The sequence below is a fragment of the Monodelphis domestica genome, chromosome 1 (genome assembly GCF_027887165.1).
Source record: "Monodelphis domestica isolate mMonDom1 chromosome 1, mMonDom1.pri, whole genome shotgun sequence".
Taxonomy (NCBI): Eukaryota; Metazoa; Chordata; class Mammalia; order Didelphimorphia; family Didelphidae; genus Monodelphis; species Monodelphis domestica.
This window is the reverse complement of record NC_077227.1, coordinates 466,671,820-466,687,454: the sequence shown is the minus strand read 5'-3', so window position 1 is coordinate 466,687,454 and position 15,635 is coordinate 466,671,820. Positions and strand designations below refer to the sequence as shown.

At 41.4% G+C, this 15,635-nt stretch overlaps 1 protein-coding gene across 1 annotated transcript in view; it reads right to left on the bottom strand.

Moving 5' to 3' along the window:
- The window catches only part of CFAP77 (cilia and flagella associated protein 77), a 229,178-nt gene that overhangs the window by 39,962 nt on the left and 173,581 nt on the right, over nucleotides 1-15,635 (bottom strand). The window contains exon 5 of the mRNA XM_007475199.3: nucleotides 9,136-9,237. Coding sequence (XP_007475261.1) covers nucleotides 9,136-9,237 — 102 coding nt within the window. The remainder of the gene's footprint in view (nucleotides 1-9,135; nucleotides 9,238-15,635) is intronic.

Below are 15,635 nucleotides of genomic sequence, written 5' to 3'. Positions count from 1 at the left end.
CTGGAATGGTTTGCCATTTCCTTCCTCAGTGGATCCTGTTATCAGGCAATCAGAGGTGAAGTGTCTTGCCCAGGGTCACACAGCTAGGACATGTCTGAAGCTAGATTTAAACTCAGGTCTTCCTGCCTCCACCTTCTGCAGTTTATCCTCTGAGCCATCAAGTTAGTGCTGTAAGGTTCACAAAGCACTTTACAAATATTATCTCACTTAATCCTCACAACAACCCTGGTAGACAAATGCTATTATTATCTCCATTTTGCAGATGAGGAAACTGAGGGTGAAAGAGGTTAAGTGACTTACCCAAAGTCACACAACTAGTGTCTGAGGGTGGATTTTAACTCAAGTATTTTTGACTTCAGGTCCACTGAGCACTCTATCTTCTATGCTATAGCTATCTCTGGAATGTTATAGAGAGGATTCTTGTGCTGGGTAAGAGACTGGGCTAAATGACCACTCAGTTTCTTCTAACACTAAGGTTGTAGTCTATGATTGTGTGGCCTTTGCATTTCTCCTCCACAGCCCTTTGCCTTCGGGTAAAGCAAGACTGGATCCTAGATCACCTAGCTGACTTCTTTTTTTTTTTTAAGCTGGGGGTTGAAAAGGAACCAAACTACAGTTTAAAAAATGGCATGGATTTTAAAACTCAAAATCTTAAGAGTGAGTCTATAGGAATTTTGGGCTTATGGAAGGTTCTGTTCGGTTGTTTCAGTGACATCCAACTCTTCATGACTATACTTAGGGTTTTTTTGGCAGAGATATTGGAATGGTTTGCCATTCCCTTCTCCAGCTCATTTTATGGATGAGGAAACTGAGGCAAACAGGGTTAAGTGACTTGGCCAGGGTCTCACAGGTAGTAGGTATTTGAGGCCAGATTTGAGGCTCCTCTTGAAGAGGAGACTTTCTGACTCCAGTCTTGACATTCTATCTACTGCACCACCTGGCTGTCCTTCCTGCTGTGTAACTCGGGGTAATTTATTTCACCTTTTAGAGCTTCAAACTCTTCATTTATATAAAATAGAGATTATTAATAACACTTGTACTATCTAACTCAGGTTGGTTTTTTGAGGAGAATACTTTATAAACTATAAAAGCCTATATAAATATGAACTTGGTTTTTCATTTCATTCATGAATCTGAATGGACTGTGCCTTTGAGCTGGTCCTGGGGAAGACTCTCCCAGGATCCCAGACCCAGGACTTTTTTGGAGGATGGGTAAAAGGGATTAGGAATTTAAGGAAGACCAATGCCCAGAGCCCCCAGCCAGCCCCTTTTTACCATGTCCCTTAAGCTCATCATTTAGGCAAATGCAGAGTACCTATCTCCACTGTTAGATATTACTCATGTAAGATACAGTGTCATCAAGGTCAGGATTCAGCCCCTGCCCCTTTGACAGCTGCCAAAAGCTGAACCACGAGTTTGGCCGAGTAAAGCTCTTCTAATTTTGTTTCTCTGTTGGAACCTGCTGCTTGCTATGTGCCATGTGATTCTGTTTTCCTGAGCCAAACTTCATTAAGACCAGGCAAGGGAAGAAATTTAAAATCCAGTGCTGGAGCAAGGAAAAAAAAAAAAGCTTTATCGAAGCAGGAAGAGTTCAAGGAAGACAGGAGGAAGAACTTCCTTTTAATGGTTAATAGATTATGTACCTAATCACTGCTGGAGGTTCTAACAGTTTTGTTATGATTTTTAAACTATTCCTCAGAGATGAGGTAGGTAATGAAGGCTCACCAGAATTCCAAAGAAATATCAGGTGCAGTTAGACATTTAGGTGGCTTAAAGGATTGAGAGCCAGGCCTAGAGATGGGAGGTCTTGGGTTTAAATTTGCCCTCAGACACTTCCTAGCTATGTGACCCTGGGCAAGTCATTTAACCCCTATGCCTAGCCTTGACCGCCTGTCTTAGAGTTGTTACTAGTATAGAAAGTATTGATTAAAAATATTTTTCTGTGTCAAATTATGTTTTTCCAAAGGCTCTCATCATAAAATCAATGTATATTCACAAGGGAGATGGAGAAGCCCCACTCCTACAGAGGAATCCATGTGCCTGAATGTTTCCAAACTCCACACAGTTCATTCCAAGAGCCCAGCTCTTCCTTTTCTCCTTGTTGTCTTTCAGGGTTTTCAGATTTTTCAGCCACAACCTTGTCTGGATTTCTGTACCATGGGAGAGACAAGGGTGCATAATGGGAAGAGAGCTGGCAGTCTTGGAGTCAGAAGTTATTAGTCTGACCTCCGATTATACAGATGAGGAGGGATGCCGAGGTCAGGGAAGCCCAAAGACGCAGGAAGAAGGCTCAAGTTCTGCCTCCTACATATAGTTCTGATTATTTGACCCTGAATCAACCTCTCAATACCCTAAATTTTAGAGGATGCTAAGTTGCAGAGAAGGTACAAATATTCACTGGTAGAGAACATTCTTTAGTGAGAACCCTTAACATGAAACTGGCTTATTTTCCCCCTCCCAAAAAATGACATTTGTACTATCACCTTGTGAAAAGGTATCACCTTAAAAAAAATTGTAACTTGGCAGTTGTGGTTTGAGGAAAACCATTCTTAATTCTTTTTTTCCCCAAGTCAGTGATTTGGAAATTCCTCATAATGAGCTGGTTTAGGAGCAGCTAGGTAGCACATTTGGGAGCTGAGAATTGGGAGCACTTGGATTCAAATCCGACCTCAGACACTTCCTAGCTGTGTGGCCCTGGACAAGTCACTTAACCCCAATTGCCTAACCCTGAGAAGTGATGCTAAAACAGAAAGTAATGTTGTAAATAAAAGGGGGCAGTTATTTGCAGGGGAATAGCTATATTTAAAGCAAGAATGTCATTCTCATCTGGACTTCTAAAACACTCTTCCCATTGTTTCTTTTAATGACTAATATTGTGATTTTCCCCTCTGGATCCCAATCCCACTGTTCTTTGCCCTACATAGAAACAGGAGGGGACATATCTGGATATAAAGAAATCCTCCCTTTTCTTATCCTCATCACTGGGTCAGAGATCCCTGATAGGCTGGCAATAGAGCTGAATTTTTTCTTTCCTGGGCTTAGAGAGAATAGCTTGGAAAGTTCTCCCATCATTTGAACTGGGCAGGAGAAGATGGGGTCTGAGAGAATTACCTTTTTAACAGTGGAAGCCAGAATCCCTTTTGGGGGGGTACATGGGGGTTCAATGGAAAGAGGATAGGCAGGGGAGCTGCTCTCCCCCAGGGTTTAGCGGAGAGTTAACTTCCCAGCCTGTTATGATTTGTAAAAGAGCTTAGAGGTAGAAAGGAAAATCCTTTCTTAGATTCAGCAGCTTTCACTAATCAACTGAAACTCTAAATGTCACTGCTTGGGTGATTGTGCCGTCATGTTTCACCTCTTCCTATTATTTCAGCGAGCTGGGCCCAGGAGACTAGAGGCAGGGTTAGTCTTCCACAGAGAGGCAGAGGCAGAACCCAGGGTTCAGAGCACGAAAGCTTGTAAATCAAACTGTTAGCTTAATAGCATGTGCCATTATTCTAAACCAGTGGGGCTGAAACCAGCAGCCAGATGAAAATATAGTCTATTTGTCCACACTTTAGTGACTGAATGACTATGTAATCTCAGTAGTTGTTGGTGCTATGGAGGAGAGACAAAATTTGTTGAGGGAGAGGAGGTGTCCAGGAATTTGGGCTTAGGCTGACTGCCTTGAGAACCTTAGGCAGGTTCCCTAGTTGAAAGGGATCTAGGACCATTAGTTAAAATATTTCCAGACTTCAGAATTGGATTGGAGCAAAAGTTTGAACCTGGAGTTGGTGAACTTTATTTGAGAAATATTTTGATAACTGTGTTTCAGTTATTTAATAGGATTCTTTTGTACTCTTTTGTGTTTTTAATGCATTTAAAAAAGATTATTCTGAGATGGATTCCATGGATATTACATGACTGCCAAAGGGATTTCGTCACACACACGCACAAAGGATTCTCCTAGCTCAAATCTTCTGGCTCTAAGGTCCCTTTTAGCTTGGAGTTTTTAAATTCAAAGATTTCTTCCAGCTTTAACATTCTGCGTTCTAAGACACCTTCCATCTTTTGGGCATTCTATATTCTGTGATCTTTTTTACTTATAAAAGCTAGGGTTCAAAGGACCTTTTCAGTTCTGACGTTCCATAAGTTCTATGATTCATAGAGGTGTTCGGGTGAGTAGAGAGAAAGAGAGCTCCAGAATTCAGTAGCCACTTGGTAAATGGGGGGACAATTCCCTGATTTGACTTCTGTGTCTTCCTGAGGTCAAATAAAAGGAAATGGGCTTTAATTGTAGCAAATGAGAGTTCACGGAGACATGAGGAAGACACTTCTGACACTAAGGATCATCACACAGTGGAACAGGAGCCTCTGTCCTAGGAGACCTTTATAAAAAGAAAAAACCATCTGGTTTGGATTGACTCAAGAGTCCTGCTGAGATCTGTCCTACAGAGGTTTATGCCAAGAGTGCTTGGAGTGGGGGATGCCTCTCATTCTGTCTTTAGGCCCAATGCCTCAGTATTACTCCTCTGTTGCCAGATAAGGTTGGTGTTTCCCAACCCAGCCCATGACATACCTAACAACCTGCCAAGAAACACTGGGATATCTGGGAATGGTGCTCATCCCACCCCACTCTGTCCAGCCACCCACTGATTCAGCCACCTGTCTATTCTATACTCATAGGATGGTTAATACTAAAAGGCACCGTAGAAATCATCTATTTGGGGGCACCTAGGTGGCTCAATGGATGGAGAGCCAGGCCTAGAGATGGGAGGTTCTAAATTAAAAATGTAATCTCAGATACTTCCTAGCTGTGTGACCCTGGGCAAGTCACTTAACCCCTATTGCCTAGCCCTTACCCCTCTTCTGCCTTGGAACTGATACACAGTATTGATTTTGAGATGAAAGGTAAGGGTTTAAAAAATCATCTTATCCAATGGCCTTTTTAACAATTTTACAATTTTTACAATTTACATAAGGGGAAAACTAAGGCTTACTGAGGAATTGTGACTTGTCCAAGATCACACAGCAAGTCAGCAGCCAAATTCAGTGCAAAATGCAGGAATCCTATTAACTGGTCACAGGCTTTGTCCTACCATACGTTCCTTACTCTTGAACACATAAACAACCGCAGAACACCTCAGCCCTTTTCTTCTCTTTCTCTACCATAATCACCTCCCGTAGCTTCCAGCCTTCCATTTGAGAAGGAAAGTGATGCTGAGCAGTCAGGGAGGATCTACAAAGTGCCCATCCTGTTGTGCTATAATCAACAGAAAACAATGAGTTCTTTCCCCAAAAATGCATTTGACCCAAGAAGAAAGTTCCTGACTTTTGGCCCTGGGTTTACCACCCCTGAGAGTTCCCATTCTCATTCTTCCTTCCCTTAACGCCTTTATAGTCAGTGAACTTTCAAAAATTGAAATTTATTTCATTTTCAAATAAAGATCTGTCTTCTCTCCTGTCTACCTCTCTTCACCCCACTGAAAAGGCAAGAAAAACAAAATCCCTATTACAAGCATATATAATAAGCAAGCAAAACAAATTCCTGTATCAGTTATGTGGGGGCGGGGGGGGGGGTGTCTCCATCCTCACTCTTAAACCCATCTTCTCTCCCTCAGGAGGCAGACAACGTTGTTTCATGGTGAGTCAGTGGAGTGATATGTCAGAGTAACTCTAACCCTACCCACGCATTCCTGGCAGTCATCACAGTTAGGATGAATGGATTAAAACCATCTACTTTGTGTCAACTCTTGTGTAAATGCTGGGATTATAAATCCCGGGAAGAGAAGTCCACTAGAGATAGGACTGCAGGCAATTGTCAATGGCAGGGGGAGCAGTGAACATTGTCCAGGAGTTCCAGAGAGGGGTTGTTTACTCTGCGCGCATTGGTCTCTCCTACCTCGGACACCAGGGACACTCGGGTGCAGGAGTGGGAGCTGGAGGTAGATAGAAACATCGCCATTTATAGACTCACTGAGTTTTTTAAAGAAGCAAGTTTGCTAACTTGTGTTGACCCAACAGAATGAGCGTGCTCCCCGCGCCCCTGCCTGCCGCTTTTCTGTGTGAAAGGTGTTTAATTATTTCTGACAGAGTTCAGTTTCGACATCTGTTCATGAGGGGGGAGAGTCCATTTAGGTTATCCATCATTGTGACAGGTTTAACTTTTTTGGAAAAGATTTTTCTTCCCCTTCATAATGGGGATGGGGGATTGGGAGTGAGACGGCTGGGGGGAGGGGACTGGTAAACAGGCAGAAGAGAAAGGGGATTGAGTTGGCGGAAGGCGAGTTTGGGGATAAGGAGGAAAGTGATCTGCTGGAAGAGTACAAAGCCCCAGCTGATATTTTGCGCACACAGGCAAAGCCTATACCAGTCCAGCTAAAAGGAGGAGGAAAAAAAGGTCCCTGGGCAAACTACATTGAGTTAATTCGCGCTTTCATTGGTAACAGAGAAAGGGGGAGAGGAATAAATATTCCCAGGAGTCTTTGGTGCTCTGAAAGCACTCACAGTCCCCAAAGTTGGTCCCAAACCTATTTAATGACTAAATGAATGGCATTTGGCAGTAGAGCTGAGGGAGCTGAAATAGGTGCCAAGAAGATGCTGTGGGGAGGAGCCTGTTTGAGCTGTGGAGGCAGAACTCTCCATCTCTAGAGATTTTAAAACCCGAGACACCCTTACTATTCTGAAATGCTTTTTTATAGGTGGAGTAAGCATAAGGACCGTGTTTTTACGACCCTTTGAGCTATAGAAATCAAAATAATGCATTTCTAGCACCCTAAGTATGGTCCTACGAGATCACAGTAGGAGAAAAAAGCACCAGACAAGAGTCCTGGGTCCTGGTCCTGGCTTTGCCTTTCAATCTCAGTGTACCCTTAGGCAAGTCATTTAATTTCCCTGGTCTTAGTTTCCTCAAATAGAAAACTGGGATATCTGTCAGTCTCTGTTTTGTTTTGCGATTAGGGGTGGGGAGAAGCAAAGTGTTATCATGAAGATAAAATGAGATAATGTGCTGTGAAAAAAATTTTAATTATATACAAATGTTAGAGGTTAACATTGCAATGTAGTTTTTACTAAATAGGAGTCAAAAACTAGAATAAGAATATCTGCCTTGAAAACTTGGATTGCCTATGTTTAGATTGGATCCTATTCTGATTTTCTCTGAGAAAAAAAATCATTCAGAAATAAATTACATTTTGAAAGTGGATGTTCTTTTATTTATGCATTCATTCATGCGTTCAGGAATGATTAACTGAGGCTCCTACTACGTGCAGGGGTTTGGGAAGTCTTTCCCAGGGGATAAGCAGAAGGAATATTTAATTTCTTTTGTTGGGGAGAAAAGGATCTGAAACCCTATTGAATATTGTTTGCATTGCTCTGTATGTGTCTGAGATCCTGACTGTAAGGGGGTGGCTGGAGGGGCTTTCACAGGGGAGGGGAAGCACCCAAAGTTGAGAGCTAGGGAAAGATTAAGAGCATTTTACTCTGGTTGAGAAAGCTATTGCCAGCCTTTTATAGCCAGAATACTCCAGATGGACCAGTCCTTCAAGATGCAGATGGAAAACCAGAGAGAAAGAGTAACAGAAAGAGGGGCCAGTGTGGAAGTCATTAAATCTGTGTGTGTAAGAGAGGGGGGGGAGGGGCAGGGAGGGAGGGAGAGAGAGAGAGAGAGAGAGAGAGAGAGAGAGAGAGAGGGAGAGAGAGAGAGAGAGAGAGAGAAGGAGGGAGAGAGAAGTGATTGGTAGTGGTAGTTTTCTTGAAAAAAAAATGAGAAAGACAGAGACTGAAAAACGGATGGTGATGTAAAGGTCTGGGGTAAGAGGAGATTTAAAGCGGCTGCTCCCCCCTTCCCTATATCTCGTGTGACTTCCACAATCTGTTCAACAGCAATCGGTCATGTTCCTTCCTTGACACTACCTGCCGCAGTGGCTCTGTGCTGACAGGCAGCTGGGGCAGATGATCACTGACATATGCTAATGGATCTGACTTAGGTAGGACATAAGAGGAATACATCAAGGTGCAGCAAAACATATTTCTCCCGTGAAACTCTGCATCTTGTTCAAGTGCATTAGCTTCAGGAAGCCACCATCCCTCTTCATTGCTTAAATTGCAGTTTAGCTCAATAGAACAGCCTCCAGTTCTCAGCCCACAGTGAGAGCTGGGAAAGATTTCTTCAGTCTACCATTTCCCCAGCACCAAATCAGGCTGGGAATTTTGCAACCTATGGAACCATTCATTGCCTCAACCCCTACATTGTCACCTTATCCCTTCCTTTGCATAAATACCCCTGAGTCTTAACTGGTACCTTGCTTTTCCAGCCTTTTTACCCTTCTACCAACAACTGGGTAGGGCTTATGGGCTTCCCCAAGAAAACAAGAAATTGGGTTTAATACAAGGAACCATAGGGTTTCCTTGCCTGAGTAAAAACTATGATACTTCTCTGGGCCAATTTAGGTGAGTTTTGTGAACTCTGAATAAAAATTCAGTGACCATGGGTTTCTACCTCCATGGAGACGCTGTCAGACAGACAGTTTAGAGCAGCAACAAATGTGTGAGTTTTCCGGAAACATGACTCCAGGGCAAGGCAAAAAGCCTTCTTGACTTAAATGAACCCATCACTGTCGGGAGGTTTCCCCAAGAGGTGGAATAGCAGGGCCTCCTTGTACAGACCTATCCCTTTCCAGCATTGAGTAGGCCATATTCACAGTAAGGAAGCAGTATTCATCACACAGTGGGCACTTAATGAATGCTTGCTGTTGTTGCCGTAGGGCAATTGTTTATAACTCAGTGAAAATCACACCTAGGAATGGATGAGGCAAGAAATGGCAAGTGGCATTTTGCCCTAGCTGAGCCTGGCCAAGAGAGGGAACATGCCAGGGCCATAACTAGCATGGAGCCAATGGGGCTTTCCCCCAGGACACCAACATTAGGATAGGGCATGCTTTCTCCCCACATCAAACCCCATCCTTGTGCCTTGCCTTGTGGCATATTAGTAGCTGCCACTCTCAGGCACCCATTGCTATGATATTGTTCTCTGCCCCAAATTCCTGCAGTTCAAGAGCTAGACCACAATCATGATCACACTTTCCTTTTTGACATTTCCCAACTAATTGTTTTTGTTCCTTATGAAATCTTTTCAGTTACCACTCTAGATCTACTGACCTTTTGAAAATGGGGCATGTGCCAAAGAGGGTCCAGTTTCACTGGAGGCTTATACTTCCTCTGCTGACAGGTTCGAGTTTCATAAAACCTCCCAAGGGTGACCTAGGAGAAAGTAAAATGGAAAGGAATGGTGAGCCATTCTTAGAGAGAAGACTGATTTCCTAGAGAGGAAAGTAGATGAAATAGAAAGGGTCTGGGGGGTGGGGGGGGGGAGGAAATGAGAGAAGAAAAGAGAAAGAAAGAAAGAGAGAAAGAAAGAAAGAGAGAAAGAAAGAGAGAAAGAGAGAAAGAGAGAAAGAAAGAAAGAAAGAAAGAAAGAAAGAAAGAAAGAAAGAAAGAAAGAAAGAAAGAAAGAAAGAAAGAAAGAAAGAAAGAAAGAAAGAAAGAAAGAAAGAAAGAAAGAGTCAAGATCTGAAAAGTGAGAAACCAAGGTTATAGTAATTTCATTAAATCACTGTGTCACTTCTCTAAAAATCAGTTTCCTTTCTGTGACACAGATGCCTGTCTAAATCATAGAGGAATTTTGAAACTCAAATGGAATTTGGACAACTTGAAAAAATTATAGCATTTGAACAAGGTAGAGGATTATTATTATTATTATTATTATTATTATTATATATTGTAAAATAGATTACTCCTAAATCTCAGAAATTTTAAAAAATAAATCCATTTGTTTTTATCAGGTTAGTGTCATATTTGGGGTGTATGGGGTGTTCAGGGAGGGGGTAGTATCTCTGGTATGGAGGGCTTGTTGTGCCCTCCTAGGGCAGCTCTCCAGCCTCTGACCCTTACCTGACACCCAGCTCTCACTTGTGGCTCCTAGTAGCTGCTAGCATGCAGCAGCAGCCACACCCCGGACAACAGCTTCAACAGGCCGGCTAAACCTTGTGAGGGTAGCCATCGGGTCGTCGACCCCTGGTGAACCAGGGCTTTGCTCACCCAGCATGTGAAGACTGCTTCGGAGGAACAGATGGAAGAAACCAATAAGAAGGTTCAACAGCTGAGAGGGCTACGCAGCAAAGCACTGTGGAGTGCTCAGGGCGTGTTGGAGCACAAAGGACAACACGGCCATCCAATGCAGCTGAGGAAGTCTCCAGGTGTAACGACTTTTAGTGCCAATGGACCCAGGCTTCCAATGCTGAGAGAGTGGGACCGTCTCTGTGCATCGACTTTTCCACTTAAATCTCCTTCACGCACAAGTGTCTTTGTGCACACTTATCTATACACCATAGATGAAAATGCACAAAGACAATCGTCATCCTCGGCTACCGAGAGACTACTACTAAATTAAAGTGTCATATTTACCAACAAGTAACCAAGTAACAAGCTAGGTCCTTACTATGGAAAGGGAAGACAAGGGACAGCCCTGATATAGCAATCAACTATTCATGTTCTTAGGGTGACAGGAAAGGTCCCAGGCCCAAAGGAATATTCTACTTCAGGTCTAGAACTATATCATTTGAGCTTCCTGCTTTAGTCTAAGTCAATTAACCTTCTTTGCCTCAGTTTCCCAATCTGTAAAATAAAATGGAGAAAGAAATGACAAACCACTCCGGTATCTGCCAAGAAAACCCAAAATGGGGTCACAAAGAATTGGACTTAACTGAAACAACCAAACAGCAACCCAATACTCTCTTTTAAAAACAGCTGGGTATCTCAGTGGACTGAGAGCCAGGCCTAGAGATGGGAGGTCCTGGGTTCAAATTTAGCCGCAGACACTTCCCAGTTGTGTGACCTTGGACAAGTCACTTAACCCCCATTGCCTAGCCCTTACTACTCTGTCTTAGAACCAATATCCATCCAGTATTGATTCTAAGGCAAAAGGTAAGGGTTTTAAACAAAATAATTAATTAATGAATAAATAAATTAATAGACAGATAAAAAGTAGATGACCCTGGGGCAGCTTGGTGGTCCAGTGGATAGAGAGCCAGGCCTGCCTTAGATACTTCCTTGGGCAAATAACTTGATCCCCATTTGCCTATCCCTTACCAAACAGATACTTAGTATTGATTCTAAGACAGAAGATTAAGGCTTTAATTAAAAAAAAAAAAGCAAATGACCCATGGAGAGGCAAAACTTCAAGATATTATAAATCACACCTTAGTGCAGGTTTGACAATAGTTCAAAAGTAAAGTTTCAAAGAAGTATTTTGGTTCTTTGGGTTGGGGGTGGGGTGGGTAGGAAAGATATGGTAGAAGAGAAGTGGCTGGAAAGGTCCCCTTTGCCCAGACTATATCCGCTATCCATTAGCTATTCATTGAGTTAACAAGCTCTTCTTTTAAAATGCAATTATTATCTGGGATTGTTCAAGCTTATTAATCATTCATACCTTAATGTGAATTAGTTTAATCAAGTAACTAGATTATTTTCCTCTTAACACACACTCTGAGAGAATGGAAATTTTAGCTGGGGGAAGGGAGTAGACAACTTGGGATAATAGGACTCTTCAGAGGACAAGCTTGGGTTCTAGATTTCAGACAATAAGTCAATTAGTCAGTTGAAATTTTATTTTCAGTGAATTTTTAGACCCTTCCTTCCTTCCTTTCTCCTTTCCTTCCTTCCGTCCTTCCTTCCTTCTCTTTCTTTCTCTCTCTCTCTTTTTCTTTCTTTCTTTCTTTCTTTCTTTCTTTCTTTCTTTCTTTCTTTCTTTCTTTCTTTCTTTCTTTCTCTCTCTCTCTTTCTTTCTTTTTTCCTTTCTTCCTTTTCTTTCTTTCTTCTTTCTCTCTCTCTCTTTCTTTCTTTCTTTCTCTCTCTCTCTCTTTCTTCCTTCTCTTTCTTTCTTTCTTTTTTCCTTTCTTCCTTTTCTTTCTTTCTTCTCTCTCTCTCTCTTTCTTTCTTTCTTTCTCTCTCTCTCTTTCTTCCTTCTCTTTCTTTCTTCTTTCTTTCTTTCTTTCTTTCTTTCTTTCTTTCTTTCTTTCTTTCTTTCTTTCTTTCTTTCTTTCTTTCTTTCTTTCTTTCTTTCTTTCTTTCTTCCTTCCTTCCTTCCTTCCTTCCTTCCTTCCTTCCTTCCTTCCTTCCTTCCTTCCTTCCTTTCTTCCTTCCTTCCTTCCTTCCTTCCTTCCTTCCTTCCTTCCTTCCTTCCTTCCTTCCTTCCTTCCTTCCTTCCTTCCTTCCTTCCTTCCTTTCTTTCTTTCTTTCTTTCTTTCTTTCTTTCTTTCTTTCTTTCTTTCTTTCTTTCTTTCTTTCTTTCTTTCTTTCTTTCTTTCTTTCTTTCTTTCTTTCTTTCTTTCTTTCTTTCTTTCTCTTTCCTTCTGTCTTGGAATGGATAGCAAGTATCCATTCCAAGGCATAAGTGACTTGACTATGATCACACAGCTAGGAAGTATCTGAAGCCATATTTGAACCCAGGACCTTTCTTTACAGGGCTGGCATTCCATAGAACCACTTAACTGTCCCTAAACCCTTTTATTGATTTGTTTATTTTCTTTTACATGTAGAAAATTTTTGATAATTGTTTTCTGACATTTTAGGATTTAGTCTCTATACAAGCCCTTTCTAGGGGGTCTAAGTCTAGGATTCTATAAAAGTGGATTTGGAAGTGTTTTTCTTTGTCTAATGTTTGTTAAATTCAGAATAAGAAGGAAAAAATTGTAATGCATTATAAAAATATCCTGGTTCATTATTATGACATTTCTAGATTGTAATATAACATAAATGCTTGTGCTATCTCATTTCTGGCTCAAATCCAGGTGGCAAAGATCTATTTATGAAGGGGGACAGGAAGGGAAAGAACATTTATTAAACACCTTCTGTGTGACAGGCCCTTTACAAATATTATCTCATTGGATCCCCACAAGAACCCTTAGAGGTATGTTTGCTTTTATACTCAGATGCCTTTTTTATCCTCTTTTGACAAAGCTTAAATGACTGAATTGCAAAGATAACAAAGCTAGTAACAAAGGTTGGATTTGAATTTAGGTCCTGATTCTGGGCCCTGGGCTCTATCCACTTCACTATAAGCTGCTACAATTTATGAGACCACAATAATACTCAATATTTAAATTCACTCAGTCCATCGTTTTTAATTTTGTACCCCGAAAAGACCCAGGAATGGATCAAATTCACACAGCCAATTGAGGGCAAAGTTGGACTGATGGCATGCTAGTCCCCACCCCTACCCACCCACACACACAGAATTTTTTTTTCTATTTAAATACCAACATTGTAAAAAGGAGAGAAGCTTGATGGAAGGCTGTCTCAGTGGGAGACTAGAAAATCAGTCCTGAGCAGGTATCCATCGATTTCTAACACACTAATCTGAGTAGCCATAAAATAATTGCTAATTTAAAAAACTGGGCTTTTGCATTTGAGCAATAAAACACAGTTTGCAATGACAATCATCCCATTGAAACTGGTCATTACCACATTAACTCCTTGAGCCATTAACTAATAAACTAGTCATTGGCTCCTCTAAAATGTTATTATGTATTCCATTCTTTAATGGGCTGGCTTTTCAGACTCCTGAAACTGCTGAGGGCTAACTTTAGATAGAAAAAAATAAGAGACAGACAGTAGACTTCTCATGATGGTCAATATGTACACTGGGGGAAATGGTCTACTCAGCTGAGCTGACTGGGTTTTGAGGCTTGCTAGCTGCTGAATTTGGTATTGCTTGTTTTTAGAAGCTCAGAGAATGTTCTTTGAGGACTATCTTCTATTCTTACTCTGCCCAGAACATTGCCTAAACACATTGCTTTGATTAGGCAATGAGTTCTGTTGTGGGATCTTTCTAACCAGAAGGGGAAAGAATATGATTAAAATATCAATGAAAACACCCTAAATGGTATGAATAGTAGCCATGGGTTACTGATAGCTGATAGAAAAGGATTCACTTCCCAATAAAGATTTTTAGGCAAAAATGAAGGCACTGGTTGGCAGGAAGTATATGGAAGAAGTAAAGTAGCCATTATAGAAGTCCTGAAGGGCTTTCAGATGATGATGGGTAAGGAAGAAATGAGGGCAAGTGTCCAGGGTCCCTGAGGTAAGCAAGGGTTCTTGCTTCATAAACCATCATGATCTGATGTTACTGTTGTTCAGTCATGTCAGACTCTCTGTGACCCCATGGACCATAATTATTCATGGAGTTTTCTTGGCAAGCATACTAAAGTGGTTTGCCATTTCCTTTTCCAGTAGATCCTTTTATCTGGTAATCAGAGGTAAAGTGACTTGCCTAGAGTCCGTTATAAGGAAAAGAAGGAGCAGGAGCTGCTGCAAAGAGCAAGGTTCCAGAATTCTGGGGCAGGGGGGAGAGCTTGGCTTTTGGCTGGTAATAGTTGAAGCTAGAGGTGGCAGTGATTCTAGCTCCTTGGGTGGACCTTGTGAGTTGGACTAGTCTCCCTCTCTTGTGACTGTATCCCTTATCCAAGGGCTGGTTCCTATGTCCCTGTGAGTTGTGACTGATAGAGTGATTTCCAACAGAGCTACTCAAGACATCCAAGTGCCAACTGTCAGTGATAATTCTTTCCTGTTCCTGCTACCTTCAATTCCTTACCATCTTTATACATCAACTGGGGGAGGGGGGGGCGGTAATTTAGCTAATTGTAGGAATTGGATTTTTAGGTAGAGAAGTGTTAAATAGTGTAGATACCAACTGTCATAGTTAACAACTTGATTTTGTAGGGGAGGAGATAATTTATAGGTTTAAGATAGATTACCCTAATTCCCTTCCCTTCCTTCCCTTATCTTGGATAAGAATAAAGTAACTCTTTAAAAGCCTACCCAGCCCTATAATCTTCTGTTAACTGGCCCAAATATCCATAACCCTATCTAATCTTATAGCCATATACATATAGATATATGTGTGTGTGTGTGTGTGTATGTTATATATAACATTATTTACCTTTATTTTATTTCAAGTTACATAGTTAGGAAATGTCTGAGGCTGGATTTGAACCCAGGTCTTTCTAACTCAATTCCCAGTGTTCTTGACCACTGAGATAGAGCTACCCTCTGTAATGGAACCATTTAAAGAACTACAAGGACCAGGAGATAGGTGAGATATGATGTAGCTTGTATGCTTGTGAATGCAGAATGAGGGCTCAATCAGAATTAATAAGTGATGTTATCTATGTTCAAAGTGCAGGCTGATTTTCCTAGAAAGAAGGAAAATATCTAAATAGCATTCCTCCAGGTTATTAGGGAATGTGAAATGCTCCCTTTTAAAATGGAAGAAGGACTCCAATAAGATGATGGATGGCAAGATACAGATGCTTTCTTCCCTAAATACCCAACTGCACTCAGCCTTCCTCTATCAGTATGATGAATTTTGCTTACATGAAGTTGAGGGAATTGGCACTCTTCCTCTGATTATAGGATTTGGGTATGAATCCAGTTATTATTTATTACATTTTGTAACGAGAGTCAGCATGACATAATGGATAGAAAATCCGTCCCAAAGTCAGGAAGACCTGGCTAGTTCAAGTCTCACTTCTGATATATACCTACTGTGTGCTTTTGGTCCAGTAACATCCTCTCAGATGCTCCAGGCAATTCTCTACGAT